Raw genomic sequence first — 20,672 nt, forward strand, 5'->3', positions numbered from 1 at the left:
GGGTCCTTAGGCTTCACAGGCAAGCGCTTAACCGCTAAGCCATCTCTCCAGCCCCAAGTTTTTAAATTTTTTAAAGAAAGATTTATTTGAGACAGAGACAGAGAGAGAGGCAGATAGAGAGAATGGGAGCACCAGGGCCTCTAGCCACTGTAAAAGAACTCAGACACATGTGCCCATTGGGCATCTGGCTTACATGGGTCCTGCAGACTCCCTCCCAGGTCCTTAGGCTTTGCAGACAAACACCTTAACTGCTAAGCCATTTCCCCAGCCCAAACGTTTACTTAAATTTATTTATTTATTTGAGAGAGAGAAAGAGAGAGAGAGAAAGAGCGAGAGAATGGGTGTGCCAGGACCTCTAGCCACTGCAGACAAACCCAGACACATGCCATCTCTGGCTTATGTGAGTAGTTGGGAATTGAAACTGGGTCCTTTGGCTTTGCAGGCAAGTGTCTTAATCACTAAGCAACCTCTCCAGCCTCCCTTTTTAAACTTTTTTATTTGAGACAGAGAGAGCAAGAGAGACTGGACACAGTGCAAACAAAGGCTAAAAGCGCCACCTTATATATCTGGCTTATGTGGGTCCTGAGGAATCAAACTTGGGTCCTTAGGTTTCACAGACAAGCACCATAACCACTAAGCCATTTCTCTAGCCCCACCCTCTTTTTAAGAAGGGTCTCATGTAGCTGAGACTGGCGAAGAACTTCTGATTGTCCTGCCTCCACCTCTCAAGTGCTAGCATTACAGGCATGCACACCAACTCCAGGGTCTTCCTTTTTTGAGTTAGATAGCATCTGAGACATTATTCTTGGCCCTTGCTGATGAAGAAGAAGCAACAGAGGACTGTATGGATGGCTTAGTGGTTAAGGCGTTAGCCTCCAAAGCCAAAGGATCCCAGTTCAACTCTCCAGGACCCACGTAAGCCAGACGCACAAGGGGGTACATGCATCTGGAGTTCGTTTGCAGTAGTTGGAGGCCCTGGCATGCCCATTCACTCCCCCCCCCCCGTCAAATGAGTAAATAAGCCAGGTGTGGTGGTGCACACCTTTAAACCCAGCACTCAGGAGGCAGAGGTAGGAGGATCACCATGAGTTCAAGGCCACCCTGAGACTACATAGTGAATTCCAGGTCAGCCTGGGGCTAGAGACCCTACCTTGAAAAAACAAAAATAAATAAATAAATAAAATATATTTTTTTAAAAAAGAAGAAGAAGCAACAGAACCCCAGGAGGCAAGGTGCCTCTTAGCCAATGCTTGGGGCAGGTGCAATCAAAGTGTATGACCAGAGGTGACTCCAATGTAGAGGGAAGGACAGACATGTTAGAGACTCCTATTACCCTGACCCCAAAAGGCCTTAGGCTGGAGCTGGTCGATGAGTGAGCAAAACAGAGGAGAGACCATATCTCAGGGCTTTTGAATAGGAAGTTTGAAAGGCTAAGCAGGGACAGATCCGAAGTCAGTACAGCATGAGACTGAAAATGAACAAAATTGGGAACCACCTTAATGTTTAAAAAAAAAAGTACTGAATAAGTTAGTTTTATTAATTAATTATTAGACTTCTCTATAGCACACAGAAAGATAAATATTTAATTCAATGGAAAAGTGTTTTTGTTATTTTTTCAACTTAAAAATTATTTATTTTATTAATTAGTTTTGTACTCAGTGAATACAGTCAAGTTGGTACCATTGTTAGGCTTGTCCATGTCCTACCCCCTCCCCTTGTTGAGGTATATGGGTCATTCATTGTGGAGTTAGCCCATAATTATGGGTAGGAGAAATCTCTCTGTATATCATGACCCAAAGTGTAACTCTGACATTTTTTCCACCCCCTCTTCTGCAAAATTTCCCTGAGCCATGTTGGGTTCATTTTGGGTCTGCTTCAGTGTTGAGGTGTTGGGGGCCTCTGTGTCTCTGGATATCTGATTTGTTAGGAGTTGATTGTTCTATGTGTTGATCTCCTTCACCCTTGTGGTGGTACCCGGTTCACCAAGAAAACAGCACCCTTGCTTGTTTCGCCAATTATTCTTAGTTTCAACTGGGGCCCTTTTGAGGTGTGATGGGATGGTTCTCTCCATATTTATTCAACTTTGCTGGGGAAAATACATTTAAGTTAACTAAAATCTAACAAGAATTAACGAATGAAATCTAACTTCAATTTCTTCCTAAAGACAGAAATTTAATATTGAGAAACAGATTTTAGGGCTAGGAAGATGGCTCAGTGAGGAAAGTGCTTTCCATCCAAGTACCAGGGTCCGAGTTTGGATCTCCAGCATCCGTGTAAAAGCTAGGCATGGTGGTGCCATCCCAGCCCTGGGAGGCAGACAAGAGCATCTCTAGGGCTTCCTGGTTAGCTAGACTAGCTCAATTATCAGTTCCAGGTTCAGTAAGAGACCCTGTCTCAGAAAATGAAGGTGGAGGGTAACTGAGCAAAACATTTGACACTGACCTGTGGCCTCCACATTTATTATTTTTATTTAGATAAAATATCATGTAATGTTCAGTGTTTCCAACTTTCCTAGAAAAAAAACAAACAAACTTTTTTTCAATGTAGGGTCTTCTCTAGCCCAGGCTGACCTGGAATTCACTGTGTAGTTTTAGGGTGGCCTCAAACTCACCTTGACCTCCTGAGTGAGTGCTGGGACTAAAGGCGTATGCCATTACACGGGCCCTGAAAATTTTTTTCTGTGTTTTTTGTTTGTTTGTTTGTTTTGTTTTTCAAGGTAGGGTCTTGCTCTAGCCCAGGCTGACCTGGAATTCACTAAGTAGTCTCAGGCTGGCCTTGACTTCACAGTGATCCTCCTACCTCAGCTTCCTGAGTGCTGGGATTAGAGGTGTGTGCCACCATTCCCAACTAGAATTTTTTTTTTTAAAGACAAAGTGGTGCTTTATTTATTTATTTGAGAGAAAAAGAGAGAGACAGGGAGAGAGAGAGAGAGAGAATGAACATGGGTTCACCAGGGCCTCCAGGAGCTGCAAAATGAACCCCAGACGCATGCACCACCTTGTGCATCTGGCTTATGTGGGTTCTGGGGTATCAAACTTGGGTCCTTTAGCTTTGCAGGCAAGTGCCTTGATGGCTAAGCCATCTCTCCAGCCCCAGAAATGTACACAGTAGTGAAGCCATCCTAACTTCTTCTTGTTTGGTGTTTTGCTTTTGCCCATTCCTCCAGAGCTATTGACACCATGAACCTTAACACAGAAGCATGTCTGTTTCTTTCTCTGGGAACCACTGAACTCTTCTGGGTCAGCACCAGGTCTGCTGGACATCTAAGAGCATCTAGCACAGTGAATGGAATGATATAGCAGTTCCCTCCCCAACCTGGTCAGCTCTGTGCCTGGAAACCTCAAGTGCTTCATTTTCTCTTCCCACACTGGCCAGCGGAGGTCAGTTATCCTGACCTACTGGGGTGGGTGGTCCATCTAGAGGGGAAAACAGCCTCAAAAAAAGCTTCACTTTCGTGACTGTCTCACTGTAGGACCCCTCAGCATCTTCTCTCATCAGGGTGTGATTTATACTTCAAGTGCCTCTGCATTTTTACCCCCCCTTTTTTTCTTGGTTTTCCGAGGTAGGGTCTCACTCTAGCCCAGGCTGACCTAGAACTCACTCTGTAGTCCCAGGCTGGCCTTGAACTTGCAGTGATCCTCAGCCTCCAGAGTGCTGAAATTAAAGGTGTACACCACCATGGCGGGCTAACACCTTTTATTTATTACTCTTGTTTTCTTTTTGTGTATGCGTGCATGTTTGTGAGTGCAGGTGCACTCATGCCATGGTGCATGTGTGGGTGTTTGTGCTTACCTTCTGCCTCGTTTGAAACAGGGCCTCTCCTTGTTCACCATACTGCATTCACCAGGCTAGCTGATCTGCAAGCTTCTGGACCATTCTCCAGTCTCCACCTCCCTTCTTGCCCTACACACTAAGATTATAGATACTGATATCATTGCCTCAGCTTCATGCAGATTCTGGGGCTCCCAGGTCCTCACCTTATCCACTTTAGCCATGGAGCCACCTCCCCAGCCTCTGTTTTCATTTTGCTGTGTTGTCATTTTTTTTTTAATATTTTATTTATTTTTTTTAATTTATTTATTTATTTGAGAGTGACAGACACAGAGAGAAAGACAGATAGAGGGAGAGAGAGAGAATGGGCGCGCCAGGGCTTCCAGCCTCTGCAAACGAACTCCAGACGCGTGCGCCCCCTTGTGCATCTGGCTAACGTGGGACCTGGGGAACTGAGCCTCGAACCGGGGTCCTTAGGCTTCACAGGCAAGCGCTTAACCGCTAAGCCATCTCTCCAGCCCCTGTGTTGTCATTTTGAGACAAGGTGTCGCTACCTAGTCCAAGCTAGTCTCAAGCTCATAGCAATCCTCCTGCCTCAGCCTCCCAAATGCTGGGATTGCAGGTGGGAGCCACCAGCTTGGATTCCCTTTCTGATGTCCCCTCACACAAGAAGAATCAGAGGTGGACTGGAGAGATGGCTCAGTGGCTAAAGGTACTTGCAAAGCCTGATGACCTGGGTTCAACTCCCTAGTACTCACATAATGCCAGATATACAGAGTGGCACATGCATTTGGAGCTTGTTTGCAGTGGCAAGAGGCCCTGGTATACCCATACTCTCCCAGTTTCCACTTGCAAATAAATAATAAATAAAAATATTTTGAAAAGATTTTATTTCCCAAGCAGCATGGCCATGGGCCACTACAGATGCATAGATCTGCCTTCCAGAGGTAGAACCAAAAGCAAACAGGATGGAAGGTGAGGATGGGCAGCTGGAAGAAGGGCTTCGGATAGGCTCCTGTGATGTGTGTCAGGAGCAATTCTAAACCTTTCTGGTAACGTGTGGCTGGTCTCTAGCATGTCAGCTGAACCTAAGCCAAAAGTCACTGTAGTTTCCTGGGGTTGCAACTGCTTTGCCTTCAGGGGAAGCTGAGAAAACTGTTGATTTTCAACATACAACATCTAGGCTTCATTAGAGATCTCACAGTGGGGGCTGGAAAGATGGCGGAGTGGTTAAGGCACTTGCCTACAGAGCATAAGGACTCAGGTTCAATTCCCCAGTACCCACATAAGCCAGATGAACAAGGTGGCTCATGTGTCTGGAGTTTGCTTGCAGTGGCTAGAAGCCCTGGTGTGTCCATTCTCTCTGTCTGTCTTCTCCTCTTTTCTCTTCTCTTCTCTCTCTCCCTCTCCTTGCAAATAAATAAAGTTTAAAAAAAAAATCTCACAGCGGGGCTGGGGAGCCTTCCAGCTCAGGTTGAAATCCCCAGTACCCACACAGTCAGATGCACAAAGTGACATAAACAACAGAGCGCACTTGCAGTGGCAAGAAGTCCTGGCCTGCCTATTTTCTCTCTCTCCTCACAAATAAATAAATAAAATATATTTTTTAAATCTCACAAGATTAGAAATCTAGTTTTGGGGATTTTTCTCTTCAAAGATAGTCAAAGCTGGGCGTGGCGCACGCCTTTAAGCCCAGCACTCGAGAGGCAGAGGTAGGAGGATTGCCTTGAGTTTGAGGCTGCCCTGAGACTCCATAGTGAATTCCAGGTCAGCCCGGTCTAGAGTGAGACCCTATCTTGGAGGAAAAAAAAAAAAAAAAAAAAGTCAAAACCCTGGCAAGTGAGTACAAATAATTTGTTCACTACCCATCTCCTTGGCCATCCCAATATGTGGACAGGTGTGAAGATTCACCCTTCCCAGCACACAGGGGCTAGTTTAGGTCCAGTTTCTCCCACCTCTCCTTTCCTAACACTTATTCTTTCCTGGAACTCTCTTCTCATAGTCCTGATCATGTTTTCCTCCCTGGTCCCCAGTTTCCTCCATTATAAGATAGAAATGATGTCATCTTACCATCTATCACACGAGATGATAGATAGATTAAACAAAAACATGGATATGAAATTTCGGTACAGAACATAAATGAGGATAGGCATACTCAGGCCATTTTTAGAAAAATCCCACAAGCTACGAGTGGTTTTTGCATTGTTCAATGGTTGAAGAAAGAGCAAAAGAAGAATAGTTTGTGGCTTGTGAAATTCAATTTCAGTGTCCATAAAAAAAAGTGTTTTGTTTTTTAAAGACAGGGTCTCATGAAGCCCAGGATGGCCTTGAACTTGCTATGTAGGCAAACTGAACTCTTAGTCTCCTGCCTCTACCACCTGAGTACTGGGATTACAGGAGTATGCCACCACACATGGCCTGTATAAATAAAAGTTTAGCTACAACACAAGCCTGCCCATTTAGTTACATATTGTCTATGGCTGCTTCTTGGTTATAGCAGCACAGCTGTAGTTGCCTAAAATGTGTACTATCTGGCCTTCTATAGAAAAAGTTTGCAGACCTCTATTGTAACAAGCCAAGCAGACACAAGTTCTTATTCATCTCTCTCATTCTTCGCCATGCAAACTTACTCTTGGGATAGAGTGTGTCATTCTGAAGGAGCTACATCATCCATTTCATAAACTAGTGACTACCCAAGTATGAATTTATGCCAGTTACCCAAGATATCTTCATTTTTCTGGAAAGCTTTAACCCTAAATAGAAGGCCTCTAAAAGGTGGGATCTCAAATAAATAGTTGGAGATATAATTTATTTTGTTTTGTTTGTTTGCTTTTGGTTTTTTGAGATAGAGTCTCACTCTAACCCAGGCTGATCAGGAATTCACTATGTAGTTTTGGGATGGCCTTGAACTCACGGTATTCCTGCTACCTCTGCCTTCCAAGTGCTGGTACTAAACATGTGTGCCACCATGCCTTGTGCTGGGGATATATTTTAAAGTGAGGGTTTCAAATGGCATGTAAGTGCCTATACTCTTCCTGTTATTACCCATCCCCTACTCTGGCATAGAAACATACTGTGCAGCTGGTGTGCTGGATGTCCCCCACAGGCCTGCATGTTAAAGACTTAGTTGACATCTGTGGAAGGTGAATAAGAACCTCCAAAACGGGGAGCTAAAATATACCCTTTCTCATTATAACTTAATAATCTCAGGTGTTTTATTTATAGAGATAGAAGCTGAATAGCACACACATGATCAGAAAAGCTGGCAGAAAGGAGCCACTGCATGGAAAGCATTGTACAAATAGAGGACTAGCAGCACTCTAACGGACTCCAGATACTTTCACTGAGTTCATATCTACTCATTCCATGAAGATGACTTCTGGAGCTGGGAAGATGGTGAAGTTGGTAAAGCACTTGCCTGGCAAGCAAGAGGACCTGAGTTTGACCCTCAGTGTCCTCATAAATGCCAAGTGTGGTGGTGCACACCTGTAACCTCAGCCCTGAGAAGGCAGAGAAGCTGTTCCCTGGAGCTTTCTGGCCAGCCAGTCTAGCCTATGTGGTGAGCTCTGGGCCATGGACAGAGTTCTTCAAAGGAAGTGGTTGGAATTCCTGAGGATGACACCTGAAGTTGTCCCATGACCTCCACACATGGGAGCACACAAACATGTACCTACACACACACACACACACACACACACACACACGCATTAAAAATGACTTCTGAGCCAGGCGTGGTGGTGCACGCCTTTAATCCCAGCACTCAGGAGGCAGAGGTAGGCAGATCGCCATGAGTTCAAGGCCACCCTTAGACTACATAGTTAGTTCCAGGTCAGCCTTGGCTAGAGTGAATCCCTACCTCGAAAAAAACAAAAAACAAAAAACAAAAAAAAAATTACTTCTGGTAATATTTCTGTGGGTTGTGTTTTAGGTAGAGTTTCACTTTAGCCCAAGCTGACCTGAAACTCTGTAGTGCCAGGCTGGCCTTGAACTTAGAGATCCTCCTACCTCAGCCTTTTAAATGCTGGGATTAAAGGCATGAGCCAGGGTTGGAGAGATGGCTTAGCAGTTGAGGCCTTTGCCTGCAAAGCCAAAGGACCCTGGTTTGATTCCCCCAGGACCCATGTAAGCCAGATGCACAAGGTAGTGCATGACTCTGGAGTTTGTAGTGGCTGGAGGTCCTTTTGTGCCTAATAGAAAAGCGAGAAGAAAAAGAAGAAGAAGAAAAAAAAGGCATGAGCCAACATGCACAGCTATTTTAATTATTTTATTGAGAAAAGGTTTCATGTAGCCCAGGTTGGCCTTGAGCTCAATATGTAGCCAAGGCAGGCTAACTCCTAATCCTCCTGCCTCTAACTTCTAAGAGCTGGGATTACAAGAATGTATCACTACACCCTCGGTGGTGATTCTTCCCTCCGCCCCCCCTCTCCAACCCTGCAGGCAGGGTCTAGCTCTAGCCCAGGCTGACCTGAAATTCACTTTGTAGTCTCAGGGTAGCCTTGAACTCATGGTGGTCCTCCTACCTCAGCCTCTTGAGTGGTGGCATTAAAGGTGTGCACCATCACACCCAGCCCCAATAGTGATTCTTAAAGTTGGAGAACTCTTGGCCAAGGCCCTCGCTATACTTTATGGCATTTATCCCTCACTAAATAGATACTATTTCAGGTACCCATAATTTACAGGTGAGGAAATGGAGGTCAGTCATGTGTCCAAGACTTACAGTCCACCCTCAACCTACCCCAGCTGTGAAGAGCTGCCACAAGGGTGGCAGTGAGCCTTCAGCCTCGTCCCTCTTGATTCCTGGAGCCTGCTGTCTGTGTGCGTTGGGGGAATAGCAGCCTCATCAAGGAATGCCACAGCTGAGTGTAAGTCATTGTGCCTGGTTTCTTTTAAGGCAGCATCTCATTCAATAGCCCAGACTGGTCTTGAGCTCATGGCACTCCTCCTGCCTCAGCCTTGCAAGTGCTGGACCAAAAGACGTATGTTCCCATACTGAGCAAGTGTTAAACTTCTGTGTGAATTACTGAGCTGCCCTGGGCCTCAGTGTCCTTATCAGATAAGAATGAATTAACTGGCTGCCAAATGCCTTCCGGCTCTAAAACATGATGTCATAGGACATTTGCCCTTCTTTACCCCTAACTCCTCATCCCACAGCCTTCAGACACCAGAAAAATTCTCTATTTACCTTAGCCAAGCACGTATCAGAGGACAGAGACCTACCCAAGGGGGCCTGAAGAAGATGCCTTCCTACTCCCAACATGAATATCTCGTGGATACCAGGACCACCACTGGCTTTGACTCAAATACTGGAGAGGAAGTTGCTTTCCTGGAAGCCTTCCTAAAGCAACCTCCCTGCCATGCTGACCAATGACTCCAGGCGAGTGGGGAAAGTAGGGTACGCAGACACCACGCCCCACCACCTTCCAGCCTGACAGTCCAGAACACAGCACTAAGCTGCCGGGACCCAGGATGCTCTCTGGTCACACATACCCTGGTGCGCTGCAAAGTGTTTGCAGGCACCACTGCCACCCACGGAGGGCCTTGACGTGTGACCTGGGCCAGCATCATGGAAATCAAGCCAATCTGGAGTCCTCCCTGACAATCAGGAGGTCAGAAAGGAAGAGGCTACAAAAGCCAGACTGTACTCACCAAGGGAGTGAGAGGTCCTTCTCCAAGGACTGAGGGCCGCTGTGTCTTTGGCAGAAGTACCAGAGCAATATAAAACCCCAGAGGCGGATCTTCTTTAAACAGAGTCCCTAAAAAGGCCAGCTGACGGTGTGGTAGCAATATTACCATATAAGGTGTTTTTTTTCAATAATGTGGCCTTGGGGGTGTGTGTAGGGAGGGTGGGTAGAGTAAATTATCATTTGAAAAATGTATGCAAAAGGATTCAAGTGGCAACTGCCTGGGTGCTAGTGGTTTGTTCCTTTTAGACTGTCCTCACATAAACAAAACTCACACCAGGCCTTATAAGCTGCCCAGCACAAGGCCAGACAAGGCTGTGCTCCAGAGAGACAGCCATACCAAGAATGGCAGTGGGATTCCTCCGTCCACGCCTCCTGCCTCAGGCCTACTGCCCACTGCCCCAGGGTTTGCATGGGACCCTCAGGCAGTGTCCCCCAAATGAGTAGCTGTGCTTTGGCTGGCACAAGCCCGGGACAACAGAAAGCTGAAGGGAAATTCCACTTGTACTTGGCAAGAAATCCCAAGCACTCCACTGTCTTACTGCCCTGGGGTCCCCAGCCGTTGTAAGCTTCCTGTGGATGTCACGCTCTCACATCCATCTCCTTCACTTCCCTCTACCAGCCCCCCAGTACTGGGAAATACAGACCCAGAGGCCTTCCTCAAGGTTGAGTGCACCTAACAAGACTCATAAGCATGTGGAAATTTCCAGAGTCCTGCGGGTCTTGCTTTTCTTGTGCAGCTCATATTCTCTTCTTGGGTAGCTGTTTCCTGCCCTATTATGTTGGATACCATCTCTGTGGCAATTACTTTCAACTCCACAACACATCACATCTAACCGAGACTAAAACAATCAATCAACTGCTTTTTGGAGAGCTCCTATGAGGTGAGTCTGGGCTCTTCCAGCCCAGCTGTCCAAAACTGATGGTTTCACCTCCACAAAGCTGTACTTCCTGCTTTCCTCTCTCACAATCTTTTCTCTGAGTTAGTCTAGAAACCTTTGTCCCTTCCCTTCCCAGATATCTGAGCACCCTGCCTGGTTGTCATAAAGTGCTTCTCAACTGTGTCTTCCGTCTCTGATTCTAGCCTGGACCTGTCTGACCTGGAGTTCAGCTGAACTTCCCAATTGGCTTTCCTGACTCTGCTCCATGTTCAAACCCAGCCATTCCAAATGTGGGGCCACCAGCGTGCAGCACAAGCATGACATAGAAATGTGGCCAAAATACAGTTTCTCAGGCTTCCCCCAGATTACTGAATCAGAAACTCCTACACTTCACAAGCCCCACCCCCCCAACAACTGGATGCTCAGAAAACCTACCTTTCAAAGGAGAATGCAATGGACACTGACCAGCATCTAGAAATGCTTATTTGTGCATATTCAGAAAAGCACAAGCTCTTTTCTTTTTATGATGGTATTGATTGTTATGCTGTTCCCCAAGCTGGTCCAGAACTCATAGGCTCAGGTAACCCTCAGGCTTCAGCCTTCCAGGTAGCTGGAGCTACCAAGTACATGCCACTGTGCTCATTATTATGGTAAAATTCTTAGAGTTTTCATTTGATTAGAGTTCTTGATTAAGCAAGAACATGTGAACTATTGATGGACAATGCCAACTGTTGGTACCAGTTTAAACTCCTACCAACAGTATGAGAGACCAATATTTTTATACTCCTTTAGATGTTCAATATCAGTGGGAGGTTTGGTCTATTACATTAAAAAATTATTTATTTATTTTATTTACTTGAGAGAGAGATATAGAGAGAAAGAGGCAGATAGAGAGAATGGGTTTGCCAGAGCCTTCAGCTGGTGCAAGTAGCACCTTACGCACCTGGCTTACATGGGTCCTGGGAAATTGAACCTGGGTCCTTTGGCTTTGCAGGCAAATGCCTTAATTCCTAAGCCATCTCTCCAGCCCTATTACATTTTTTTAAGTAAGGAAGGAGTTATTTTAACTTGCAGTTTAAGGGTGCAGTCCATCATGGAGGGAAGCCATGTAGCCGAAGCTTGAGACAGCTGATCACATCATGTCTGCGGTCAGGAGAGAGAGTGCTGCTCAGTGCACCGTGCCCTTTGCGTGCAGTCTGGATCCCCGCCCAGCCTGTGCAGTGGCCACCCACATTCAGGTGGGTCCTTCCTCTTCAATTTACCTAATCTGGATCTCCCAGAAATAGGTCCAGGTTTGTTTCCATTGTGATTCTTTAAAATTAATTTTTTTATAATTTCAAATATTATATATATTTTGATCATATTTCTCCCATCACCTTCTCTTGTCCCCCTCACTTCCCACTCCTTCTGAACCCCTTCTTCTTCCCAACTAGTTCCTCTTTTATTTGGATGTCTTTGTGTGTGTGTGTGAGAGAGAGAGATAGAGAACGAGATACAATGAGTTTAATTAAAGTTGCTCGCCTGAGCATGTATAGGGAGTTATTTAACCAAGAATGGGCAATTTACCAGTGGCTATGCTACTGAAGGAAATGTTTCCCCTCCCCCAGCTATCATTAACTGCCAATAGCTCTTCAGTATGTTTGTTTATTACATTTAGAAGCATGTTGATTTTTTTTTTTTTTTTGAAGTAGGGTCTCACTCTAGCCCAGCCTGACCTGGAATTCACTATGTAATCTCAGAGTGGCCTTGAACTCACAGCGATCCTCCTACTTCTGCCTCTCAAGTGCTAGAATCAAAAGGGTGTTTCACCATGCCTGTCTTTTTTCTTTTTAAATAAATAAATAATATGTGTATATTTAAAGCAAAGAGAGAAGAGAGATAGAGAGAATGGGCACACCAGGGCCTCCAGCCACTGCAAACAGACTCCAGATGTGTGTACCACTTTGTGCATCTGGGTTTACCTGAGTACTGGGTATCATACTTGGGTTGTTAGGTCTGAAGGCAAGTGCCTTAACCACTGAGCTATTTCTCCAGCCCCCAGGCTTGTCTTGAACTCACAGCAATCATCCTACCTCAGCCTTTCAAGTGTTGGGATTACAGGCATGAGTTATGATTCCTGGCTCTCACAACATTCTTTTAATTCTTTTTTATTTGCCCATGCCCATGCCCACAGGTGCATGGGTGTTCTATGTGTGCTAGGGCCTCTTGCTGCTACAAATGGACATCAGAGGCGTGTGCCACTTTTTCCATCCAGCATATGTGGGTGCTGAGGAATTGGATCTAGGCCAGCAGGCTTTGCAAATAAGTGCTTTAGCCCCTGAGCCATCTTCCCAGCCTTTTCACAAAAAATTTAAGTAACATTTTCTAATATTTAGAAGATGTGGTATTTCTCCATTATAGACAGCATTGACATTCAACCTGTGGGTTTAAAACTATTTTTGTTGGGCTGGAGTGATGGCTTAGTGGTTAAGGCACTTGTCTGGGAAGCCTAAGGACCTACGCTTGAGTCCATAGTTCCCACACATGCCAGATGTACAAAGTGGCACATGTGTCTGGAGTTTGCTTGCAGTAGCTGGAGGCCCTGGCACACCCATTCCCTCTCTTTTTCTCTCTATCTGCCTCTTTCTCTCTCTCTCAAATAAATAAATATTATTTTAAAAATATTTTGTTATTTTTATTATTTCTTTGTGGTGCTAGGAATCAAACCTAGGGCCTCACATGTTAGTTAGGCAAGTGCACTACAACTGAGCTATATTCCCAGCCCTGTTATTTTCTAAATTAGCATACAGTATGATGGGTATTATTATGGCATTTTGTTTTGTTTTGTGAGGTAGGGTTTCACTCTAGCCCAGGCTGACCTGGAATTCACTGTGTACTCTCAGGGTGGTCTTGAACTCATAGTAATCCTTCTACCTCTGCCTCCCGAGTGCTGGGACCAAAGGCATGCACCACCATGCCTGGCCTCATTATGGCATTTTCATACACACGTTGTTTTCCCTGACATGCTTGTCAGGTGTGGTTTTGCATACCTGTAATCCCAGTTCTGAGGAGGCAGAGACAGATCAATCCCTAGAACTTGATGGCCAGCTAGTCTAGTCTAACTGTTGAGCCTCAAACCAATAAGCGACCTTGTCTCAAAAAGGGGTGGACAGCAGACCTGAGAAAGGGCACCCAAGGTTATCCTTTGGCCTCCACTTGTATACATGCACCCACACAAACCTGTATCACACACACACGAACATGCACGTATATGCACTCCACATACACAAAATAAGGCCAGTTCCCATTTATATCTCTTAACTTACACATCATGGGTTATTGCCCTTAGGGTTGATGGTCAGCTCTAGCTTTTCCTCTTTGGTGGTGGACCTCTGCTGCCTCTGGGAGTCTAGTATCCACTTCTTCCTCTTCTTTTTTTCTGAGGTAGGGTTTCACTGTAGCCCAGGCTGACCTGAAATTCACTATGTAGTCTCAGGGTGGCTCCACACTCATGGCAATCCTCCTACCTCTGCCTCCCAAATGCTGGGATTAAAGGTGTGCACCACCATGCTGGCTGTTCATTTCATCTTCTATGAATGCAATTATGATCTTCCTTGGATGTGTGCTGCCTGTTCTCAAAGTGTGTTAACCCAGGCTGGCCAATCATAGCACTCCATCCCTCTGGCCACAATGATTGCCCCAAGGATGAGTCTTTACCAAGGCCATGACCCAAAAATGCAGTTCTAGGACTTGTGTTGAAACCATTGCACCCAGAAATTTGCATTTTCCTGCTAGATTTACAAAGACAATGGGCTATCAAACAATAGCTGTTAAAGTTTCTGTTATATGGGCTGGAGAGATGGCTTAGCAGTTAAGATGCTTGTCTGCAAAGCCAAAGGACCCAGGTTCAATTCCCCAGTACCCACATAAGCCAGATGCACAAGGTGGTGCATATGTCTGGGGTTCCTTTGCAGTGGCTACAGGCCCTGGTGCACCCATTTTCTCATTCTCTCTCTTAAATAAATAAATAAATAAATAAATAAATAAATAAATAAATATTTTAAAAAGCTTCTGTTATGGAACAAATGCTGATCATGTAAGAACCAAGAGATGAATATCAAGTAAGTCTTGGTGACAGGAGACACAGGGTCCAACTAAGACTAAGCAGGTACTCTAATTTTCTACCATTGGAATGAAAAGAATTTGAACTGACACAGAACTATTTTCTCCTTCTGTGGTATCTTCCTGAGCTAGCTGAGATCTCAAGGTCATAATCAGAGGCTTTGTGATTTCAGAGCCACACAGGAATTGAGAGTTAAAATATTTGTGTGGTGGAGCCCTGAGTTGTCCATGGATCCATTAAAAAAAATTTAAAGAGCTGGGAATAGCCGGGCGTGGTGGTGCATGCCTTTAATCCCAGCACTCGGGAGGCAGAGGTAGGAGGATTGCCATGAGTTCTAGGCCACCCTGAGACTCCATAGTGAATTCCAGGTCAGCCTGGGCTAGAGTGAGACCCTACCTCGAAAAAAAAGAGCTGGGCATGGTGGCGCAAACCTTTAATCCCAGCATTTGGGAGGCAGAGGTAGGAGGATCACTATGAGTTTGAGGCCATCCTGAGACTGCATAGTTAATTCCAGGTCAGCCTGGGTTAGAGTGAGACCCTACCTTGGAAAAAAGAAAGAAAGAAAGGAAGGAAGGAAGGAAGGAAGGAAGGAAGGAAGGAAGGAAGGAAGGAAGGAAGGAAGGAAGGAAGGAGGAAAGAAAGAAAGAAAAATCGTTTAAAGCTTCCAGTGTGTATGGGGGTGGGGAGTATAGAACCCTAGGCTAGGTAAGAGAAGTTCTAGACACAGGTGTGCTAGTATGGCATGCAGGGCACTAAGCACTGATTAAGGTGTCAGCGTGGCTGTATGGTCGATAGCATGGGTGATATATTGTAATGGGATTGTGCTTTGATGTATTTTTGTTGTTGCTGTTTTGAGGCAGGATTTTACTTTAGTCCATGCTGATCTCACTCTGAAGCCCAGGGCTGGCCTCAAACACATGGTGATCCTCCTCCTTCAACCTCCCGAGTGCTGAGATTAAATTATGAACCACCACACCTGGCTTGTATCTTTTTTTTTTTTTTTAGGCTGGTTATCACTGTATTGCCCAGGCTGGTGTTGAACTTGGTAGCTCAGGCTGAGCTTCCTGGTATATTGAGATCATGGGCATGTGCTACAACACCCGGCACAGTCGACATTGTTTTTTTAAGGTAGTGTTTTGCTCATATATACATAGTCTAGGGTAGACTCAAACTCATGGTGATCCTCCTACCTTTGCCTTCTGAATGCTGGGATTAAAGGCATGTGCCACCATGCCTGGCTCCAGTCGACATTTTTTAGGGTAAAATGAGATGAAAACAGGAGGCTGCTGGGGATGGCAAAGCAAATGAGGGAACAACAGAGGAGTGTCTAAGAATACTCTTGCTTCCCTTCCTATAGGAGATTCTTCCACCAGCGTCACCCACCAATAACCCATTTTGGTGGGTTCAACATAACTCACATCCCAGACCCACAAAAAGACAGAAATGACCTTGGGCCATTGTGGCAGTTCTTTTTTTGGAGCAGAATGAGGCTGGGAAGTAGAATCCTCTCCTGAGGAATTGATCATAGAGATCTGCTGAACCCAGATGCCTAAGCCAGGCCTTCTTCAGGCCATAAAACCAGCACTTTGCTCTTTAGGTCAGTTCTTTGTCAGCTCACCATCTAGCAGGCTCTGTCCAAAGATCTGTACTGGCTCTCGCAGGCACTGTTTATGTTGAACAGGCTCCAGCAGTGAGGTCAGCCTCATGGAAGGTTCCCATATATGACAAGCCTCTGCTGCTGCACCCACGAGCTTCCTCCAGGCCCTTCTGCTGAGGCTGTCCAAGAGTAAGGTCTTAGCTGATTCCCATGTTGAAGGGGCAGCAGAGTTTGGGTTTCAGAAAATATGAGGCCTTGTCCCTTTGCCCAGTTATAAATGTTGTATGTGTTTTCTGTTATACTTCTGGAGAATGCAAAACTGGATAGAGGAGAAAAATAAGGACAACTGGGGTTGGGGAAATGGCTCAGCAGTTAAAGGTGCTTGCTTGCGAAACCTGGTGGCCCAGGTTCAATTCCCCAGTACCTATGAAAATCCCAATGCACAAAGTGGCACATGCATCTGGAATTCATTTGCAGTTGCAGAAGGCCCTGGCTCACCCATATGCTCTCAAATAAATAAAAATACTTAAAAAAAGAGGACAACCATTCCATATTCCTATCCATTGGTAGTTCATATCAATATCACTGTTACAAATATCGCTCCTCATAGCTGTTCTGAACACATGTGTATATGTGGATTTTAGGAAGGGAACTTCACAGTGTGGGTCAGAGTATTGATTTGAAACTCCAAACCACTCATTTGCAGTCCCTTAGCCTTAGGCAACTTAACGCTTTAAAGACTTTCTTCCTTCAACAATAAAGTCAGCTCCTTCTCAATGTTGTCTTTGGCCAGCATCACATTCTTTTAACTTACAGGTTTATAAATAAGTATCATTTAGTAATAAAATTTCCCCCATCATTAGTCTTCTTTCAATTTTTAGGGGTTACTTTATATATTCCAGATTACTCCTAGGATGATACTTTACAGTTAAGAAATGAGGTTTGGGGTTGGAGACATTGCTCAGTGAGTACAGAGCTTGCTGTGCAAACATGAGGACCTTAGTTCGAATTCTTAGCACCCTCATGAAGGCCCATGGTTGTAATTCCAGTACTGGGCAGGCAAACATGAGAGGATCTCTAGGGTTTGCTGGCTGGTTAGTCCGGCTGAATTGGTGAGATCTAGGTTCAGTGAGAGAACTTCCAAAGTTTCCAGCATCTCCCCAAATATTGTTATCAGCCAGAGACTTGGTTTTTAGTTATGGACATACTTGGTACGTAAAGAGCACATGTTGGTACCATCCTTTCCCTCATCCCCGACCCCCCCCCCCAAGCACCAAAAACTGTATTAGTCAGGGTTCTCTAGAGGAACAGAACTGCTAGAATGAATTTTTTTTAATATTTTTTGTTCATTATTTATTTATTTATTTGAGAGTGACAGACACAGAGAGAAAGACAGATAGAGGGAGGGAGAGAGAATGGGCGCGCCAGGGCTTCCAGCCTCTGCAAACAAACTCCAGACGCGTGCGCCCCCTTGTGCATCTGGCTAACGTGGGACCTGGGGAACCGAGCCTCGAACCGGGGTCCTTAGGCTTCACAGGCAAGCGCTTAACCACTAAGCCATCTCTCCAGCCCTAGAATGAATTATTTTTAAAAGGGGATTTATTGGATTAGTTTATGGAAGTCCAATAACAGTTGTAGGCCCGAATCAAGGAACCTGGTAGCTGCTCAGTCCACATGGCCAGATGCCTCAGCAGTCCCAATCCGGCACTGCAGATGGTGCTGGAAGGCCTGGAGGCTTCCTGAGGAGCCGCTGGGTTCCGATCCATGCAGGTCTTCAGTTGATGCTGGTCTTCAGTCTGTGCTGGTCTTCAATTCATGCTGGGAGGCAGAGAGCAGCTCCAGCAGCCAAGTGGAAGGAAGGGCTCTCTTTATACAGAGCTTCCTTATATGAAGTCCCCCTCTGAGCGGGGCTGCTCGCTCTGGGGGAAGGGCACACTCTGGGGGAAGGACTTCCTCCTTTAGTTGATCCTTCCTGAAAGCAACTTCTGAGACCCACCCGAAAGGGATTTTTGTGGATTATTAAACAGATCAAGTTGACAACACCTTAACTATCACAAGCCCACCCCTTGCCAACTTGCCACCAAACCATATCTCCTTACACCATACTTAATTTCCAAATGAAAACAGTAACAAGGTCATAATTCTGTCTAACATGGTATAACTATCCCACGTTCAACTGAAACCGCAAAACCTTCCCCCCAACACAAAGCTTAGTCTCTAATATAATAGGTCCAATATAAATTCAACAGTTAGCTAGTGATATAATCTTAATATTGTGTAGATATGTACAAACACTCTGTATCAAGGTAGGACAGAAACATTGCAATTACAATCCTCATTTCTGTAATTGGTCACGTGGCCTTAGCTGGTATCTGTAACTGCCTTCTTCTACTACCCATTCTGGGTTTCTTCCACCTTCAGGAAGCACCTCATCAGGTTTTGGTTCTTTGCCCAGAGGGGTGACCCATGCCTTCATTCCTGAAGGATCTGGGCCATTTGTCACACTACCTTGATTGGGTTGTTGCAGTCATCCATTGACTTTGAGAACAGAGCATAGTAACACTAAGAACGCCCTAAAGGATGTCCTGCACTCCAGACATACTCTTCCTTACCTCCATTGTGGAGGAGCAGTCCAATTTCCTCCCGGTAGTCTGGATCAATCATCCCTGCTATCACTGTAACTCCTTTCTCAATCTGTTCACTCAAGGACATTAGGAGCCCAAAGTGACCAGGGGGTAGTCTTAGCTTCCAGTTCAATGGAATGTTCTTTGTGTCTCCTGGCAAAAGCACTCCCTACTCTGGAACCAAGACTTGTAGGCCAGCAGAGCATAAGGTAATAGGAATGAGAAGCAAAAATTTAGCTAATAGGTCACTTGGGGCAATGTAAGTGGGACCATTCCCATTTCCACACCTTGGTTCCTGGACCAATGAATCTAGGCTATAGGAGAAACAGTACCACATATAGGATGCTGATTCAGAGCATATACAGCCTGCTGGAGGACACTCCCCCAGCCCTCCAAGCTATTGCCACCTAGTTGGCACTGTAGCTATTTCTTTAAAAGGCCATTCCACCATTCTATCAAGCCATCTGCTTTAGGATGGTGAAGCACATAGTAAGACCAGTGAATTTCATGATCATGAGTTCATTGCCATACTTCCTTGACAGTGAAGTGAGTGCCTTGAACAGAAGCAATGATGTGTGGAATGCCATGATGGTGGATAAGGCATTATATAAGCCCACAGATGATAGTTTTGGCAAAAAGCACTATATACAGGAAAGGCAAAATGCATACCCAGAATAAGTATCTATTCCAGTAAGGACAAAACGCTACCCTTTCTATGATGTAAGAGGTCCAATGTAGTCAACCTGCCACCAGGTTGCTGGCTGGTCACCCCAAGGAATGCTACCATATCGGGGGCTCAAAGTTGGTCTCTGCTGCTGGCAAATTTGGCACTCAGCAGTAGCTGTAGCCAGGTCAGCCTTAGTTAGTGGAAGTCCATGTTGTTGGGCCCATGCATAACCTGCATCTCTGCCACCATGGCCACTTTGTTCATGGGCCCATTGGGCAATGACATAGGTGGCTGAGGAAAGAGGTTGACTACTATCCACAGAATGGGTCACCTTATCTACTTGATTATTAAAGTCATCCTCTGATGAGGTCACCTTCTGATGAGCATTAACATGTGACACAAGTATGTTTCTATCCTTTGCCCAATCAGAGAGTTCTATTCAGATACATCTTTCCCAGATGTTCTTCTCACCAATTTTCTAATTATGCTCCTTCTAAATCCTGGACCATCCAGCCAAACCATTGGCCACAGCCTATGAATCAGTGAATAACCGCACATCTGGCCATTTTTCTTTCCAAGCAAAATGCACAACCATGTGCACTGCCTAAAGTTCTGCCCATTGTGAAGACTTCCCTTCCCCACAGTCCTTCAGAGTTGTCCCAGAAAGAGGCTGTAATGCTGCACCTGTCCACTTCTGGGAGGTGCCTGCATAATGTGCTGAACCATCTGTAAACCATTCCCTAGTCCTCTCTTCCTCAGTCAATTGATCATAGGGCATACCCCATGATGTCATAGGTGCATGCTTGGGAACAGAAGGCATTGTAACAGGAAGTAACAACCACAGGCATTTGGGCAACTTCCTCATGTAACTTACTCCGTCCTTCAGGGCTTGCTCGAACCTGATCATGCATATATCACATCCACTTGATGATGGACTGCTGCTGTGCCTGTCCAACTTTATGGCCTGGTGGGTCAGATAACACCCAGCTCATAATGGGCAGCTCAGGTTGCATAGTAAATTGATGGCCCATTGTCAAATGTTCAGTACCCACTAAGGCCCAATAGCAGACCAAGAGCTGTCTCTCAAATGGAGAATAATTGTCTGTACATGATGGCAGGGCCTTATTCTAAAATCCCAAGGGCCTTTGCTGTGATTCACCTATGAGGGCCTGCCAAAGTCTCCAAACAGCAATCCTATTTGCCATTGACACCTCAAGTACCATCGGATCTGCTGGATTATATGGCCCAAGGGGCAGAGCAGCCTGCACAGCAGCCTGGACCTGTTGAAGAGCCGTCTCTTGTTCTGGAACACAGTGAAAACTAGTAGCTTTCCAAGCCACTTGGTATAT

General features: G+C 45.4%; 1 protein-coding gene across 1 annotated transcript in view; it reads right to left on the minus strand.

The window, feature by feature from the left end:
• The window catches only part of Actg2 (actin gamma 2, smooth muscle), a 42,674-nt gene extending 32,917 nt beyond the window's left edge, over window positions 1-9,757 (minus strand). The window contains exon 1 of the mRNA XM_004668277.2: window positions 9,418-9,757. Coding sequence (XP_004668334.2) covers window positions 9,418-9,564 — 147 coding nt within the window. The 5' untranslated portion in view covers window positions 9,565-9,757. The remainder of the gene's footprint in view (window positions 1-9,417) is intronic.
• Between the last annotated feature and the right edge of the window lie 10,915 nt (window positions 9,758-20,672).

The sequence above is a fragment of the Jaculus jaculus genome, chromosome 6 (assembly GCF_020740685.1).
Source record: "Jaculus jaculus isolate mJacJac1 chromosome 6, mJacJac1.mat.Y.cur, whole genome shotgun sequence".
In the NCBI taxonomy this organism is placed as follows: domain Eukaryota; kingdom Metazoa; phylum Chordata; class Mammalia; order Rodentia; family Dipodidae; genus Jaculus; species Jaculus jaculus.